Below are 19,681 nucleotides of genomic sequence, written 5' to 3'. Positions count from 1 at the left end.
TTTCAGTTTGGGTGTAGCCAAAGATCGATCCATATTCATCTTTGTTTAATATTCGTCTTACCCTTTCTTTCTCAAGTTGTTCATTATGAACTTGGTTAACAGACTTGAGACGGTTAGTTATGAGGTCATAAATTTAGTTTGTTAGCATAAAGGTGTCCATTTTTTGACAGTCTCTAGTGTGGTGTTACTGTTACGTAGGATAGGTTCATACTTTTGTCTTGTGTCATCGTGCTTCGCTTGAATGTGTTGCTGTAATTGAAGAAGGTCTTCTGATGAACAGAGGTTTTTCAGTTTCGTCCTCATCTCCCTTGCTACCAGCTTCCAAGAGTCATAGGTCTTAATAAAGACATCCACACATCTTTTAGTATCTTGGTCATGCATCTCTTTCGTGTGAGCTGGATCGGAGCGGTGTATCTATGGGATTGTCTGTTCTCTCTGTTGGGAGTGACATCTTGTTTGTTTGTTCAGCTGTTTTAAGTCGAGTATAGCCTTCGGTTATTGTATGCCTGAACTAAACTTGTAAGCTGTAGTTAACTTTTACTACAGAGTAATCTTTCTCTCAAGCATGAACGAATTATGAGTAGCCTAAAGGATCTTTAGCATAAAACAGCAAAACCAAAAAAATGTCAGAAATAAAAGGTGTCAGCATTAAAAGCAAAGTACTTCACCTTTTAACCTATTTACATAACTAGACATGCTATTGGTTATGCCAAAGCGCATCTATTTTGAAATATTCACCACTTGGGAACAGTTGGCAACTGGAAATTAGCTCACAATAATTATTTTGACCTCTCAACACCAAGTTATTTTTCTTCAATTATGTCTTAAAATTGTATGTCCATTTGAAGTGTACAGAAGTAGAATGAAGGCAAAGTTGACTGGTTGCTACCAAGTTGGTGGTTGGACTTCATATGATGGCATCAAATCTTCACCAAGGATGGCAAGTCTGCTGCTGCGATGAGTTTTCACTGTAGCGGCCCCTTGGATTTTCAAACGAAGACGCAGAGAGTTTCGAACGGGTGTATTTTTTCTGCACTGTGAAAACTAGAGAATAAACAGAAAGAGTACAATATTTGCATTGTAGTTTCAAAAATAAGTCATACAATAATCATGTTTACATTATAATTTACCTAATACAAGTACTAATAAAGAAATACAACAAAAAAATGTTTCTGAAATATTCTGCCAAACCATACAAAGAAAATATTTATTTCATTCTATAATAACATGGAGTTTTACTCATAAGCAAAAGAAAGACATTCATTTTAAACATGTCATCAAAATAACAACAAACTGTGTTTCCATACCTCATTCCGCTCTCCAAGGGCGCTAGTTAGCAGTTTCACCATCAGCTAGCTTGTCTTTAGCTTAGCATACACGTCTCAAATTGGAGCTAAGAACAATACTAAACAACGATGTGAATCACAATGTCAATTCTATCCTAATAAAAAAAACAAAAAAAGAATGTTCTGTACATCTCGTGTACTTGTATAGTCCTGTTAGAGGGAGCTGAGGTGGAGGTGGTGGACAGTTACAAATACCTTGGGCTGTGGCTGGACAATAAACTGGACTGGACAACACACACTAGTCACCTGTACAAGAAGACACAAAGCAGGATGTACTTCCCGAGGAGACTGCGTTCTTTCAACATCTGCAGCAAACTTCTGAAGATGTTTTACCAGTCTGTGGTTGCAAGCGTTTACACCGTGGTGTGCTGGGGGCAGGGGGCAGCATATCCAAGAAGGACTTTTACAGACTGTACAAGCTTATCTGTGGTCGGCATGAAGCGAGACTCTCTGGTGGCAGTGCCAGAGAAGAGGACTCTGGACAAACTGCTGGATATTATGGACAGTACCAGCCACCCTCTGCACACCGTCATCAGCATTCCGAGGAGCTGATGCTCCCCAAGTGCCGGACCAACAGACTAAAGAACTCTTTTGTCCACCCTGCCATTGTACTCTACAACTCCTCACTGGGTGGGAGGAGGGGGTACATTAAAAAAAAAAAAAACATTCAGAAATCAGTTTTTTTCTATTACTTTATTTCCTTGAGCTCCATATCACAACACATCGTCACTTTAATATCAAAGTGTTGCCTTCACTTGTATACGATTATGATCATTTTTGTGCAGGTTTCCTAAGTACTGGCGACCAGGCAGCAAAGGGGAATTATGGTTTGTTGGACCAAATTCAGGCTCTTCGCTGGACCAGTGAGAATATTGCAGCCTTTGGTGGTGATCCGTTGCGTATAACTGTGTTTGGGTCAGGGGCTGGAGCCTCTTGTGTCAACCTCCTCACACTTTCTCACTATTCAGAGGGCAACCGTTGGAGCAACTCCACAAAAGGTAAAATGTATAAACTGAATGGTGTCATGAATGTGTTTTGTTTGGGGAAAGTGTCTGATTTGAAATGTTGCAATCAGCATGTAACCAGCAACTAGTTTCAACTGGTCAGAAACTGTGATGTCAGGAATCTTTAATCTTTTTATTTGGTCAGAAGCCAATCAGTTTTACCCGCGTGTCAGTCAGCACCGAATCAGAGAAATCCATGTCAGTCCTGTTTTCAGCGACCCAACAGGACTACCCACATGTTTGGTCGCAGCCAATTAGATCCATTCGATTGCATACCCGTCGGCTGTCGGGTTCCGAGGTGGCCGCTGCTAGCACCGGCGGGGGGGTCCCTGGGACCAAGGTTGAGTGGACTTGGGGAAGGGGGGTTGCAAACCGAGCCGGCGGAGCTCCCGCGAGCGTCCGACCGCGGCCACGCACCCTCGTTCGAAGGCGCCTCCGCCCGATAATCATCCTTCCGCAGGTTCACCCACAGAAACCTTGTTAAACTTCCTCTAGTATAGTCAAGTTTTGATCGTCTTCTCGACGCGCTGCAGGCGCCGGGGAGGGCCCATCCGAGGCTCGCATCCTTCCCGCATCGTCCCGACAAGTTCATGAACAGTTTGCGCATAGTTCACGACCCGGTTGCGGAATTTTGTTGTGACAAAAATTTTGAAATGTTCAAAATTTTTGCCCCGACATGGCACGCAGTCACGACGGGTTTACGCACATTTCACGCCACTTTACGACTAGTTCGCGCACTGGTACGACTCGAGTCGTGCCAATTCGTGCCACAAAATCGTGCAAGTGTCAAGGCGCTTAAGTCTGACAGAGAAGTGTGTTTTTGTCTAATTATTCTTCTGTTCCTCTGCGCATCTCCACAGCCTAAGTTAAGTCCATGTCTCTTGATCCTTGATACATTCTTGTTGTTTCTGGTCTCGTCGTGAGTTCGTTCCGCATATACAAGGATTGTCATGCGAATAAAGTGTTAAAATCTTATTTGTGTTTCCGTTTTTGGGATCCAATTCCAGAGCCTAACAAATGGGACTCCAGAGTATTCAATCCAATCTAAGAGTATTCTTAATGTCTTTGGAATCAAACACATAGGGCGTTGATTACGTTGTGTGGTAAAGTTTGATTTGAATGTGTGATGAAATACAGTATAAATACTTGCTTTCACACAACTCTTTTTTTGTTGTTGTTGTTGTTGTTGTTGTTGTTGTAGTTGTTGTCCCCGTTCATGAGCGCTAATCCAATATGGCGGTTTCCATGGTTACGGAGCGCGTCCAAGGTTACGGGCGCGTCATGGCCATGTGTCATATCTTTCCAGCGAGGCTGTAGCCAATCATATTGCAGGATTTGTTAGCAGCTAGCATGCTACAACACACCAAAAGCCGGGGCGAGCGTTTCAGGGGCGTGGAATCAGGACAAAATGGTGAAAAAGAAACATCAAAGTCCTGGTGAGTCTATTTACTTGCTGTTGAATTGTACCGAGCTACCAGCAGTGTTTGTGTTGACTCGCAAATGTGCTCGACAGAGCACTGTTTTTGTTCATCAAGAGACATCGCGTCTTTTAATCCAACGCAAGATTTGTTACATAAAACGAACGTCGGAATTACAACTGGCTGGAAATCGTTACGTTTATGACTGAGTTGTGTGTTTTGTACTTGGGAACTTGGTTTAACGCGATGATATTCGATGTTAGCATAGCATGACTTAAGTCTTGTAAAGCTAGTACACAGGTAAATCCCCCTTAAAATAAAGGTGGAACGTCTGCAACTAAAGCGCATCTTGTCTGTTTCATTTGAAATCCAATGTGGTGGTGTTTAGAGAACGTGAATCAAGAGATGAGATGCATGTGCATACTTTGAGAATCAACTGAGCTCATTCACACATAGTAATACACGACATTTTACTCTATCCATATTCGATATGACTTATGACACATCCCTGTCTTATGTTCATCAAATAAAACTGAATAACTTCATCTTACAATTTGAATAGTATAATTATAATTTGATCTGAGAATAATTCAAAGATCAGTGTTTGAGCGAGTGTTTTACTACTACTATACTACTACTACTACTACTACTACTAATAATAATAATAATAGATTTTATTTATAACCCACTTTACATTTATAAAATAAATCTCAACGTGCACAGTACAGGCAACAATAAAAGCAATGGAAGCACACAGAAAATAAAACGGTCAATTACAAATCAGAGTAAAAACATATAAAAATAAATAAAAATCAACCAGGAAAAGCTTTTTTAAACCTGTGCAGCTAAGGCACTTATAAGTGAAGAAAAACCTCACAGTACACCAACAAACAAAAATAAAAAGTTTGCATACTAAAATAATTATCTTAACTCTGTTTAGTCACAAATATACTTAGTGTGAAATCTGGGCAAACACAAAGCTGATATATTTGCAGGTAACCATGACTTTGTCAATTGTATGAATGGCAACAGAGGGACACACACAGGTTGTTTTTTACCTTCAGTTATTTGTTATGCCTGCCACTATATGCCACTGGCATAAATTGAATAATAATTTAAATGATAATACAATAATAATAATAGTAATAATAATAAATAAATATATGCCACTGTCATAAATTGAATAATAATTTAAATGATAATACAATAATAATAATAGTAATAATAATAAATAAATAAATTAATTAATTAATTAGCTGTGAATAATATACACTTTATTAACTCCACGACATATATATTTTTTTTTAAGTCACTGCATACCGAACTGAACCGAAACCCGTCAGCACAAAACCGAAAACCGAACCGAACCGTGGATTTAGTGAACCATTCCAGGCCTAATATATATATTAGGGGTGTAACGGTACACAAAATCACATTTCGGTTCGGTTCGATTTTTGGAGTCTTCGGTTCGGTATATTTTCGGTACAGAAAAAACACTGATTTTTTTTTAGTTTATTTTATTTTTTATTTTGAAAACATGACAAGTAAACGGTTCATTTTTAGAAACAAATAAATAAAAGTGACCCATTTGGGTGGTATTCAAATAAATTGTACAAAAATAAATAAAGGCGACCCATTTGGGTGTTATTCAAATAAATTACACTAGTCGTTCTAATTAATAAATTAAAAATAATAAAGAAATCCTATGTGAACTATTAAGGCACTGAAATCTTGGAACACTTTGCAGAAACTGCCTATGGACACATCTATCTAACTATTGCAGTTTAAGTTGAAGTTGTCATACACTCGTCTTTATCACGAAAAAAAAAAAAATCTCACAATTCAAGTTTAAAGTTTTTGGCTAAAAAGACTAACATATCCACATTTTCTGCAGAAAGGACTGATCTTGTTGCGGTGACAATATCTCCAGCAGTGGAGAAAACCCGTTCACTAGCAACCGAGGTAGCTGGAATTGAGAGGTAGCGCTTTGCTAATTTTGCAATATGTGGGTATGTGGACTCATTGCCTTTCCACCAAAGAAGAGGGTCAGCTTCAAGGGACAGGCACCCTGAAGCTCGGTACTTGAATACCTCTTCTTTGACCTGCTCCAAAAGGTTTGGCTTTCCACTCACCCCCTGACCCTGGAAAAGTTCACCAAAGAGTTCAGTCATTACAGACTTCTTTGCTGGAGGTGATGAGGTGGATGATGTCCCTGGAGATGAAGAGCCAGCTGTCATCTCAGTGAAATCCTCATCCTGCAGAAAAAAAGGCAACTTTTGTAAATTAATATTCTCATAGCGAATAAAAAAATACTTAGCTCATAGTAGACTACAATACCTCCTCCTGTCTTGCATTCATTTCTGTCATGAGGTCATCAAATATCCTCTCTCGTTTAGCATCTTCTATATGTGGCAGGGCTTTAAACCTTGGGTCCAGAGCGGTGCACTTGTGCAAAAAATCATAGCACACAGAGTATCTCTCTTGCAGATTTGCCGTGATTGCTAACTTGACCTCTTTCACTGTTGGGCTGTCTTCTTGCTTTGGTACCATGGAACAGAGGACAGTGGCTTTCAAGGGGAGTATCATCGAGACTGAAGCTCTTGTTTCAGTGCTCATTAGTGTTGTGATGGTTTTTATAGGTTTAAGTATTTCAAAAAGTTCCTCTGCCACAGCAACTTCCTCATCATTGAGTGTGTAAATGTTTTTATTTTTGAGAGTTTTTTTTAGTTAGTGCTGAATATATTGCCGCTTGCTGTTCTAGGTATCGTTCCAGCATGTCGTAGCTGGAATTCCAGCGGGTGGGAACATCCTGAATGAGTGCATGATGTGGAATATTAAGCATTTCTTGCTTATTCTTCAGGATGTAGGTAGCTGTGGTGCTTTTGTGGAAAAAAGTGACCACCTTTCTGACTTTCCCCAATAATCTGGACACTTGATTGATGGCTGTTGCTTTTTGGGATGCTAAATTTATTGTATGTGCAAAACAGGCAATCTGAGGACCCAGTCCTGCTTCTTTTACTGCGTTGATGATGTTCTTGGCATTGTCAGTCGTGACAGGTATTGTGGTCCCAGGTCTCTCCAGCTTCCATTCTTGCACTGCCTCCTTCAGGTGTTCCGCCAGGTTTGTGCTCGTGTGTTGATCATAAACAGCTCGGGTTTGCAAAACGTAACTCTCCATCTTCCACTCTGGTGTAATGTAATGCGCTGTGAGAGTTAAATAGCTCTCTGTCGCACGCAATGTCCATCCATCTGCGGTGAGTGACACAGCGGACACACTCGACAGCTCGTTGGCAACATTTGCTTTAGTTTTGTCATAAAGTGCGGCTATAACTTTTTGACTGAAGTGCGGACTGAAGGGATGTTGTAACGGGGCTCCAGAACTTTGAGCAAATATTTAAAGCCTCCGCATTCAACAACTGAGTATGGCCGTAATCCCGTTGCTATAAAAACACCAATTCCGTGTGTTATTGCTTTGGCCCGATCTGAATTATTAGCAAAAGGCTGTTGAAATGCCGTAGCTATCTTTGGTTGTACTAAGCTACCTTTCTTTCTTGTCGACAAGACATTCACAGTCGGGTGATGTCGTTTTAAATGAGTTAGCATGTTTGACGTGCTGCCTGCAACATAGCCGCCGATCTCCGTGTAGCAATGTCGGCAAACAACTTTGGCTTTATCCACGCACCTTTGACCATCGGCAGTTTTAACTGGAAAGCCAAAATGTTCCCACACAGGAGACCGCAGTGTATGGGAGGGACCTTCGAGCTCCGGCTTATATGCTTTTGCCATGTAGACACTATTTGTGTGATGCGATGTTCTGTCTCCTCGTCTGTGCCTTATCTGCGAACAGCTGGTGAGTGGCGGCGACACTCAACAACTTCTTCTGCTGCTTCTTCTTCTTCTTCTTCTGCTGCTGCTTCTTCTTCTACTTTCATTTTCGGCAGACAGTGCATTGCTCTCCCCACCAGTCAAAAACATCCGTGTGAAACCTTGCTTACTAGCTTTAGCTCCCCGGCGCATAAACTTAATGAGGGAAAAATACACGAGGAACGGTACGCAAGTGGGCCGAACCGAACATGCCGTACCGAAACGTATTAATACACCCAAGTATACCGTTACACTCTTAATATATATATATATATATATATATATATATATATTAGGGGTGTTAAAAAAATCGATTCGGCGATATATCGCGATACTACATCGCGCGATTCTCGAATCGATTCAATAATCGGCAGAATCGATTTTTTTTTTTTTTTTTTTTTTTTTTTTTTTTTTTTTTTTTTTAGGATTCACACCTTGAGCATGGAAGAATGTTATATGAACAGCACATTAAGCCTTAATATTTTTATTTTAATGCTGTTCAAACATGAAACAGATTACAACCTCTATAAGACTGAAATTTCAGATAAATAAATAATACATTTTCATATAAATCTTACACTCTACAAGCTTACTGATTAGTATTTTCTAAATATGAATGAAAAAAAATCGCAACAATCGACTTAGAAATTCGTATCGGGATTAATCGGTATCGAATCGTGACCATTCGTATCGGGATTAATCGGTATCGAATCGAATCGTGACCTGTGAATCGTGATACGAATCGAATCGTCAGGTACTAGGCAATTCACACCCCTAATATATATATATATATATATATATATATATATATATATATATATATATATATATATATATATATATATATATATATACACAGTGATACCTCAGCTCACAAACATAATTGGTTCCCAGAAAGTGTGTGTAAGGCGAAAAGTTCTTCTTCCGAACATTTATTTCCCATAAGAAACCATTAAAATGAGAATAATCCGTTCCCAGGTCCCTATAAAACATAATTTTCTACTAAATAAGCCTTAAAACTACACAAAAATATACCTTATTTTATGTATAATAAATGTGCTATTGTATTGTAATTAAAGAAATAAACTGTACTGTATAATAAAGTCGTTTTATTTACCTTTGTGATGGTAGTTCTTAAGGATGGTACCAGACTTACTTCATTCGCGAGCGTTTCACCGCGGAGAGTGTTTATGGAACGGTTGCCGTTCATTCGCGCTTTCGTGCTCACCGGAGCAGAGGAGGCGTGTCCCTTGGTGAACAAGAAAGTGTAGCACTTTAGCGAGTCAACAAAGTGAGCACCGCCAACTATTTTCACTTCTTTCCTGGGACTAAACAGCCGTGGCACTATTTTCTCCTATTTTGAGGTACGCCATAGCACTTTCGCTTTTTTTAGTGACGCGAACTCCATTGACTACAATGCAAACGCGCCGCCGAATCGCCGTCCCTCGCTTTTGGTTGAGAACGCAGCATTAGGCTTAATACTAGCCTGTGGTGGGGTCTTTTTCGGTCCCATAATAGCAAAAGTACACTCAATATGGTCCAAAATGTCTATCAAACACAAACCGCATCCGCAATCAAAGAAAGGGGGTGACGAACTGGGACGCCGTGAGCGTGCGTCAGCTTCTCGTGGCTGCCACCGTGGCTGTTCGACCGCGTGGTTTGGTTCGTCCGCCGAAAACTAGTTTGTCAGCAGAGACTATATGCTCGCGAATTTAATGTTCGTGAGGCGAAAAGTTCGTGAGCTTAAGCGTTCGTCAGCGGAGGTTTTACTGTATATATATATATATATACACATATATATGTATATAAGGTGTCAGTCGATTAAAATTTTTAATCGTAATTAATCGCATGACTTCAATAATTAACTGACGATTAATCGCATGTTTTATACTTCAATTTATATCTAAATTTTCAATAAAATGTAAATTTTTTTATCCATCCATCCATCCATTTTCTTGACCGCTTATTCCTCACAAGGGTCGCGGGGGCTGCTGGCGCCTATCTCAGCTGGCTCTGGGCAGTAGGCGGGGGACACCCTGGACTGGTTGCCAGCCAATCGCAGGGCACACAGAGACGAACAACCATACACACTCACACGCACACCTAGGGACAATTCGGAGCGCCCAATTATCCTGCCATGCATGTCTTTGGAATGTGGGAGGAGACCGGAGTACCCGGAGAAGACCCACGCGGGCACGGGGAGAACATGCAAACTCCACCCAGGAGGGTCCGAGCCTGGACTCGAACCGGAGACGTAAATTTTTTTATTCTAATTTAAATATGGTTTATTTTTTAGTCATTGAAACAGTAATTTCATAACAATTGAATAAAATTTTTTTTTAAAATATGTATTGTACGTTAAAAAAAAAAGTGTGACTGATTTGTGTTGATCATTTTTCTTTCACTACAACATGGCATAATTGCATTTGTAAGATAATGGTGACAGCTCAGTGCATTTTTATTTTCATATTAAGAGCTAACTAATTTTTAACATGAAGTAACTTGTGAAATTATGCACATTTTGAAAACTGTAAAATACAACCTAGTAATACATCCTAGAAATATATGCATTATTATTTAATTTATTACTGCGAAATTTGGTTTGTGTATTCCTTTGCTGAACGCTGAATGCTTTTATTTTAAGTTTAATAGGATGTGCATTGTAAAATAACCTATAGCTACTGCATATGAACCAGAAGCGATCAATGTGTACTTTTCATATTAAGAGCTACATAATTTTAAACAAGAAGTAACTTCATGTACATATGTTGCTGGATAATGCACGGATCATTTTATTTTTAAAAATATTAACCTAGTATTGTATTAATAATGAAATAAGTTTAAATGTATAATGTAGGAGGGGTACGTTTTTAACTTCTTCCTACTCCCTTTTGAACATGTAAACTATGATGAGTTTGTTTTTTGTGTTTTCTTTTCTTCTTTTCTTTTTTAACTTTTGTTTCTCTGCTCTTTGTTTATATGTTCAATCAATCAATCAATCAATCAATCAATCAATCAATCAATCAATCAATCAAACTTGCGATCTTCTGCACATTTTGAAATTGTAAAATACAACTTGACGCCAGTTCCCACAAATATATGCAGTATAATTTAATACATTACTGCTAAATTGTGCTATAGTGACTCCTTTTCACGGCTTTTGACGCTTTTATTTTGTTAAGTTCCCGGATGCGCCCCTCTGAAGCAAAACACGTCCTTAGTACACTACTTTCACTTTCATAACCTGACCGTACTTTACAGAAGACGATGTTAGCCTTTCTGGAGCTGCCGAATAAAATCAAAGATCAAGTGGCTGCATCCATTCGGCTCTTGGCTCTCTCATGGGGTTGAGAGAGGATTCCTCTTGGAAAGCTATAGCAACTATGTTGCTTTGCTATTCGCTAACACTGATGCTACCGCTTTGAAAGATGTTATTGGGGATGTTCGATACCACTTTTTCTCGACCGATACGCAACTCTCGAGTAGTCACCGCTACTGATACCAAATTGCGATACCACTAGTAAATAAATGACATGATTTTAAAGAAAGACCTCTTTATCCAAATATATTGTGTCAACTTCCGCTTACCCGCAGGACTTAAATCGGGAAATATGTCCTGATCGACTCTCCAATTAAAGGGTTAGAAATTCCCCTTTTTCCTCACCCGCTCTAAGGCGTCAGCGTGAGGAGACGGGAATTAGATAAGCCGATATATCAAAGTGGATTCACCTAGGTTTGTTCACTGTCTTCTTATCATGAGGCCAATCCGTTTTCATCCACCTATCAATCCTGAGTGAGTAACCACACACACAGAGCCCAGGACGGATAGTCTGAACACCTCACTTAAATTGGCAGCTCCACTTTTCTAAGTTGTTTGCATTTGTTATTGACCTAGTAATTTAATAATCCTTGTTAGGATCATACGGATTTGTTACTTATCAAGCAGGAGTATTTGACTTATTAATACAGATGGAAGCATTGGTTAGAGGTTATTCAAATACATTTACCTTCTTCCAAAAGTCCAATTCTGTTGTCCTTCTTGGAGGAAGAAAAAATAATAATGATGCGGACTTATAAAATGTCCAAATATAAAAATAAAATCAAAACAAATAATAAGGACTTATCAAACGTCCAAAACAAAAATAAAATCAAAACAAATAATAAGGACTTATCAAACGTCCAAATATAAAAATAAAATCAAAACAAATAATAAGGACTTATCAAACGTCCAAAACAAAAATAAAATCAAAACAAATAATAAGGACTTATCAAACGTCCAAATATAAAAATAAAATCAAAAACAAATAACAAGGACTTATCAAACGTCCAAAAATAAAAATAAAATCAAAAACAAATAACAAGGACTTATCAAACGTCCAAATATAAAAATAAAATCAAAAACAAATAAGGACTTATGAAACGTCCAAAATAAAAATAAAATCAAAACAAATAATGACTTATCAAACGTCCAAATATAAAAATAAAATCAAAAACAAATAATAAGGACTTATAAAACGTCCAAAACAAAAATAAAATCAAAAACAAATAACAAGGACTTATGAAACGTCCAAAATAAAAATAAAATCAAAAACAAATAACAAGGACTTATCAAACGTCCAAAATAAAAATAAAATCAAAAACAAATAACAAGGACTTATCAAAACGTCCAAATATAAAAATAAAATCAAAAACAAATAATAAGGACTTATCAAACGTCCAAATATCAAAATAAAATCAAAAACAAATAATAAGGACTTATAGAACGTCCAAAACAAAAATAAAAATAAAACAAATAATAAAATAGAGACCAGACAATAAAATGACTAATACGAACCTTGTCTTTTAAACAATTTTATTGACAATAATAAGACAACCGATATGAATAAAAAAAAATCACAACATTGTCTTTTAAACAATTTTATTGACAATAATAAGACAACCAATATTAATCATAACAATCACCTTTAATGATAAAACCTTAAATCAATAAAAATATAATAAAATAAAATAAAATAAAATAAGATAAAGACAGGAGATTAAGAATAATATAACCTTTTACAATAAGCTTTCTAAGATTGATCATTTCTCGGAAAAGCTTAAGACCTGATTGACAATAAGATGTTTTTGGCTAAAAATAATTTGAAGATATGGGAGTGTATTAAATGGCCCCTACCCTAACACGCGATTAGTCATTCATATCTTCCTATTATACATCATTATTGCTAAAAAAAAAGTTGTACATTACCAATTATTGAAGATAATTCCATTCACGGCTGGTTCCAGTCCTTCGTAAAAATCCAAAGTCCTCAAACAGGCATAAATCCATCTTCAGCAATACTCCCCATCCAGACCAGATCGCAGGGTAGAAAAGGCCCCGATCCCAGCTGGTGACGACTTTTTATCACCTTGGGCCTCGTCACTGACTTCTTCCGTGAATGTCCTTCCGCCTCCAGAAATATCAACGCGCACTTGTTGGGACTCATTTTCAGTAATTTTCCACAGACGAGCCATGAAAATGAAGTCATACATTCTTTACAAATGTGTCATGGATACACAACGTTGAATGATGAGTCATACATGAAAATATGTCAAGGTCTTCAGCTCTATTCGACAATGATAAACGTTAAAATCAATAAAATCATATATATATTAATTAAGCAAGCATGAATAACATATATATACATGACATGTTAAATCCCAAATTATCTCAGGGCCCTAACAGGTTAATTCTAAATCTGTTACACATCCTGTATGTCATGTTGAGAGAGCAGTACATACAGTCAATCTTTTCAATGCAGTTACAGCAATATTATCAGCGATAAAAGACAGTATCGATTATAAATGAAAGAGAAGAAGAAAGAAAGACAGCAAAACTTCATAGTTGACTTTCAATGTGCTACAAACATTGATCCAAAAATCAGGTTAACAATTGTCGAATATAGATTGTGTTGTGTATTATTACTTAATTCAGGATATCATTTATTTACACTCAATTTGTATCTTATATGGAATGTCCGGGCAATGCTGAGTGGGTGGCTTAGTTGTACAGGTTTGGCGGCATCTGGTGGTTACTTTGAGGAACTACACCCAGAGGCCAAAGAATGATTCAGTCCTACAGACACCAATTGGTCTCTAACTAAGAATTGAGTCTAGCCCATTAATTTGTTATCTCATTTTACATGATATGGCGTTTCATCTGACTCCACTCAATCCACTCAATTCAACACCCCCCCCTAGAGATCAATGGTGTCCAAACCGACCAACCTCGCGAGCCCGTCGTCACCCAGCTGCAACCAGTCACCCTCATCCACCTCCCCCATGTCATCCGACAACGGAGACACCGGGGATTCAGAATGCAAGGTGTCTGACGGAGGGTCAGCAAGAGGAGACCACAGGCCCAGTTCAGACAACATTGTTTTGTCCTTAAAATTGCATCAAGTTAATGTCAACTTTGTGTTCATATCATTTCTAATTTCTTGTCCCTGATCGTTCACGCAATTCTTATCTTGGGTAAAAAATTTATACACAAATGTAAATTCAAGAATTTACATTTGTGTATAAAAAAGGTGAAACCAAATTTCAGCCATTTTCACAACGAGTTTGTTTCTTTTTCGAAAAGCCTGAGATTGATGAAAAATAGGAATGCTATGAAACCTGTTTGTATAATGTTATGTGAAAAGCCCTAGTGTTTTTTTATTTTATTTTATTATTTTTATTTTTATTTTATTTTTTTTGTTTTATTTAATTTGTTGTATACTGGTTCCTGATAGAATTTTGTAATGTTATAACAAATGCCATAACGTTGTATATGTTTGTTTTTCATATTGATGTGTATGTTTGAAACATTTGTGAAAAAAAAAAAAAAAAAAAAATCACTGATGCTACCGAGTGCGTTCTGTCAAAGCAGGGAAGTGGTGAAATTGCGACACCATCCAAATGGCTCCTCCACTCGAACATTCTGCCCCTTAAACATTGTGTATTGTAGCTCCAGTGCAGTACAGTGCATTTCTATTGGGTAATTTTGACATGGACGTTTCTGCTGCTTCGCAACTGGAATTCTCTTAGAGGCTTTCCAAATAAGGAAGCGGTTGTTAATCGTTAAACAAACGTTAAAAAATTTAGTGCCGTTAAAGGCACTTTAAGTTAACGAGATAATAACGCGATAATTTTGACACCCATATAATATATATATATATATATATATATACTTCCTTACGTTAAATGTTTTGGAAGTTTGCTGATTATTGTCAATTTATGATCTTTTCGTAAATTTTGCAACCTACTTTTATTTTCTCTTTTTCCTCTGAATGTTAACTACTGTTTGTTGATACTTATGTGTTGTCTTTCCTTGTGTAAAGCACATTGAGTTGCCTTGTGTATGAAATGTGCTACACAAATAAACTTGTGGCTCGGGTAAGTGTTACTTTTCAATGTGGCCAATAAGTTATGTTATTGATATTTATCTCACATGAGTGTAATTTTAAAAAAAAATTATAAAAATAATTGGACCCTTCTTTCTTTTTGTGTTTCAAACATATACAGGTCTGTTTCAAAGGGCCATCACCCAGAGTGGCACAGCACTGTCAAGCTGGGCTGTTAGCTTCCAGCCAGCTAAGTATGCCAGAACCCTGGGCCGCAAAGTTGGCTGTAATTTCGAGGACACTGTTGAGCTTGTGGCATGTCTTCAGAGGAAAGATTACAAAGAGTTGGTGGATCAAGATATCCAGCCAGCACGCTACCACATTGCCTTTGGACCCGTTATTGATGGTGATGTAATCCCTGATGACCCTCAGATACTCATGGAGCAAGGTACAACATTGTGAACTTAACAATTTTGTTGATAATTGAGTCTCCCACAATATCCAAATACAGTATTTGATGTAATCACTTCAAGTAGTCATATTATACTTTTTTTAGTAGAATGTTTTTAAAGTGGGCGGCACGGTGGTTGACTGGTTAGCACGTCGCCTCCCAGTTCTGAGGACTCCGGTTCGAGTCCAGGCTTCGGCCATTCCTGGGTGGAGTTTGCATGTTCTCCCCGTGCCCGCGTGGCTCTTCTCCGGGTACTCCGGTCTCCTCCCACATTCCAAAGACATGCATGGCAGGTTAATTGGGTGCTCCGAATTGTCCCTAGGTGTGCGTGTGCGTATGGATGGTTGTTCGTTTCTGTGTGCCCTGCGATTGGCTGGCAACCAGTCCAGGGTGTCCCCCGCCTCCTGCCCAGAGCCAGCTGAGATAGGCGCCAGCACCCCCCGCGACCCTTGTGAGGAATAAGCGGTCAAGAAAATGGATGGATGGATGGATGTTTTTAAAGTCCTCCTTGAGCCATCAGCTTTCCATGGTAGAACAGTTTATGCGACGCAGGGCAAACAGGTCCTAGTTGATGGACCAGATAAAAAAAAATATGGAACATGTGGAACAACTAGGTGACATCTTTCCTAGACACGGGTCACCGGATCTCCGCCCCCCAACCCAACTCTGGAACCAGGCCAGTATGTGTGGCTTAATGGCGAGTTCCTGGTGGATGGCCCTGCAGTCCAGAGGGGCAACGTGGGTCCCCCTTCCCACGGGTTCACAACCCCTGTGAGGTGCAAAGGGGCCAAATGTGGGGGAACCTCGTCGTTTCAGAAGCTACAGAAGCTGTATCTGGGACATGGAATATCATCTCTCTGGAAGGGAGAGAGCCATGCAAGGTGTATTTCCCACTAGATATGAGAGGTGCTGAGTCTGTGTGGGCATAACTGTATTTGTACATTTGGATCCTCTCTGGTGGCCAAGAGGGCAGCCTTTCCCTGCCTTTTGAGAAGGGGATTGGTCCTGACTATTGTTTGCACCAAACAGCAGCTCAGAGTACCACTCCTTTTGTCTGCTTTTTCAATACTCATGGGGGCAATGACAGGGCATGATTGGGAGCCACGCACCCACCATGATCCACCCCTATTTAAACCTGAGCGTGCTTTGATATTGGAGTCCAATCGGCATCACAGATTGTCCAAAACAAACTCGAATGGGCACTTGGCACCAAGATGTCAGGTCTGTGATCAACTTTGTGGTCGTGGCAATATGGTCACTTCTTGGACGCTCGGGTGATTTGAATAGTACAGGTTTAGCTGCTTGGCATCATTGCCTGTCACTCCTCCTCTAGTGCACTTTGAGGTCAACTGCAGGGTCGTCAGCTGGTGCCACGTTCACTGATGTTTTGCCCCCTGACCAGGACATCTCGCGGTGGGGGTGGGGGGCGTGTTTCTGTGGGGACGCCACGCCACTCCCTGCAACTGACCTCATTGGGGTGTTGAGCCCCAACTGCAGTCTTTTCTTCATAGCCACACCCAGAAACAGTGAAGCTGAAGATATGAGTGGAGTTGCTAACTGGTCACCACATGGTAATGTGTTGGATCAGATAGTGGGAGATGATGTGTTGTGCAGGTCTGCGAGAAACATCTGGCTGAGTCTTCTGTCAGAAAGAGGTTCATCTCCCACCTCATGCAGAACTTTGATCATGTCCCAGAGGACATTGACACATTGAGTCTGGGAGGGCCATAGAAATAGAAATTGCTCCGTTGGTGTGGTAGGCCGGCTAAAGTGGTTGGTGCCTATGATGGCAAAATCTGCAAACTGATTGGTGGATATTGGCAGATCGGGTGATGCAGTCAAGCAGAAGGATTCCTATTGGGACTTTTTGCCTTGTCGGACTCCAGGCAAGAGCTGATTGGTATCAGCAATTTGAATGCATTTTCAACAGTTGGTGAGGCAAAACAAAATTGGGATTGGGTGAGTTCAGCGTGGCCATCAAGAAATGACACCCTTTGAGTAAATTCAGTACTGACGGTCCATCGGTCTACCACTGACGGACGCCTGTTTTGCTGAATAATGACAAATGGGAAACTTAAAAACTGATGGACTATGCACTGGTGGAAGTGAGTTTTCATCACCAGAATCGCAGAATACACCGGACTTCAGGTGGTACGGTGGAGTTCTGGTGACCTACCTGTGCTCATGTTGGCTTCTAATTCTCGGCTCCAATTCTCCTAGCCTGCTCCTTTTTTAGGTTAAGTTCAAGATCAAATTTAGTTGTGTCTCCGTAGGACAATTATTGTTACAGCAAGCTGTGAACAACATTAAAGACGAACAAAACATAAAGCACCTAGAGCATAAAAAGTTTAAGAAAATACAGTGTATACTAGCACAAAATCAAAAATGTCCGAAAGCAGTGCTCATGCAAGTCGGGAAAGTGTGATCAGTGCAAACAGCAATTTATGTATAGATAACATACTCATAACAAATGAAACAATTCAATAAAAATCAATAAAATAGTCAATTAATCAGGTACAACTCCTCTCCCGTCCGGAGTTCAAGAGTGAAATGGCTGAAGTTGTCCCGCTGTTATGATTCAACTGAGTCCCAAATCCAGCTGTAGCAATTAGAGCAAGGTCAGTCCAGTAATTTTTTTTGCATCAGCCGATTCGTCACAAGCTACACCGGAATTGTTCAACTGCATAACCGTTCACTTATTCATAAACACATGAAATAAAAGAGCAATTTCTTGAAGCTAGTTGGGAGTTGTAAATTAGCTGTTTTTCATGTGTTTATCGAAGAATTGAACAGTTGTGCAGTTGAACAATTTATATGTAGCTTGTATTGAATCTGCAAACCTGAAATACAGAATTACTGGACTGACATTGCACTAGTGGCCATGGAGCCAGTTAATCTGGAAGCCAGTTGAACCATCATCTGACCCAACGACCTCAATGACAATGTCCCAGGGGTGAAAGTGGGCCGGAACGGTCCGGTACTATGCTCCGGTAAAAGATTTGTAACCTGAACGATCCGGAACGGTACTTCGGTCCTGAAAATTTGATGGCTATGCAACTGTCAAAAAAACACATTAAACAACCTGCCAGGCTCTTACACACGCATCTCCTAACGTCATATTTACAACACAAGTGTTAACAAATCTAATAAAGTGCTTCTGAATCGGTCCAGTGCGCTTGTGTAGCTAATCGGTTTCCACCGATATTTATTATTTTATTTATCCGCATTCCACGGAGTTCTGTCCACAGGCTCCATCTCAGTGTATTTGAGTGACGTCACATCAATGTGTGCATGCGTGCGTGCGCCGCAAACACTACCACGCTCATGAAGATGATGAAGACGCTGATGCAAATCAAGTTTTGTTGAACACCCAGGGATGATGAAAAAATTAAGTTAACCCAGACTCACAGCAGGGGGAGGGGGAGATACCCTACTAGAAGAGTCAGCAGCATCCTCCCAACCACATACAGTACAGGTACAGACAATGCTGCTCTAACCCTACTGTGGAAAAAAGAGCAATTCAGGCAAAAAAATTATGGCTACATGATCAAAATGGGTATCTATCTATGAGTTCAAACAATCAGAGCATGCAACTGTGCTGCGAGGATATGTTGGATGTTTTTTCTCTTTGGTGCTTTTCTCTGGGGGACTCCGCAAAGCATTTCCAAAAACGATGGAAAACTGAGGCACTCAAAGGTGTTCCAAGTAAAAGGCCTTTATTGCAACATAGCCAGTTGATTAAAAAAAATGCCTACATGTTTGGTTGTTATTGGTTGTTATTAGTAGGCCTTCATCAGGGAAAGCTGAAATGTACTGTCATACAATTGCTTATTAGGAGTTAAGGACTATGAGAATATGAATTTATATCATGTATAGGTACGGAGCTCCTAAAGTGACATGGGAGAAAAAAAAAATAATTAAATGTTTCTCGTCCGGACAAAACTTTCTTGTTCGGACGAGAAACTTTCTCGTCCGGACAAGAAAAGTTTCTTGTCGAGAACAAGAAACTTTCTTGTCCGGACGAGAAACATCACCTGCGAGCGGGAACTAGGAGAGCTAGCTTGTGGCGGCGGACGGTAGACCACTGTTCAACTTGCTTTCAATTCGTTTTAAATGTCTCTCAGACACAACATAATGGCGCCGACTTGCAAGTAACGCAGCAATGTCCTTATAATAAAGTCCCAGGTGAAAATAGACCCTGACTAGGTCCTGTGCTATCATTTTCACACATGAACAC

General features: G+C 39.5%; 1 protein-coding gene across 7 annotated transcripts in view; it reads left to right on the top strand.

The window, feature by feature from the left end:
- Positions 1 to 19,681, top strand: part of nlgn1 (neuroligin 1) — a 553,113-nt gene that overhangs the window by 279,480 nt on the left and 253,952 nt on the right. For 6 of the 7 annotated variants that reach the window (XR_013285243.1, XM_077533449.1, XM_077533448.1 and 3 more), the window contains 2 exons: positions 2,132 to 2,344; positions 15,175 to 15,441. Coding sequence is in view for 6 of the 7 variants with exons in the window: in XM_077533449.1 (XP_077389575.1) it covers positions 2,132 to 2,344; positions 15,175 to 15,441 (480 nt within the window). In the remaining variant the exon portion in view is untranslated. The remainder of the gene's footprint in view (positions 1 to 2,131; positions 2,345 to 15,174; positions 15,442 to 19,681) is intronic. The other variant, XM_077533451.1, reaches the window with a different exon arrangement.

The sequence above is a fragment of the Festucalex cinctus genome, chromosome 10, assembly GCF_051991245.1.
Source record: "Festucalex cinctus isolate MCC-2025b chromosome 10, RoL_Fcin_1.0, whole genome shotgun sequence".
Taxonomy (NCBI): Eukaryota; Metazoa; Chordata; class Actinopteri; order Syngnathiformes; family Syngnathidae; genus Festucalex; species Festucalex cinctus.
Note: the sequence above shows the minus strand (reverse complement) of the source record. Positions and strands in the feature narration are given on the sequence as shown.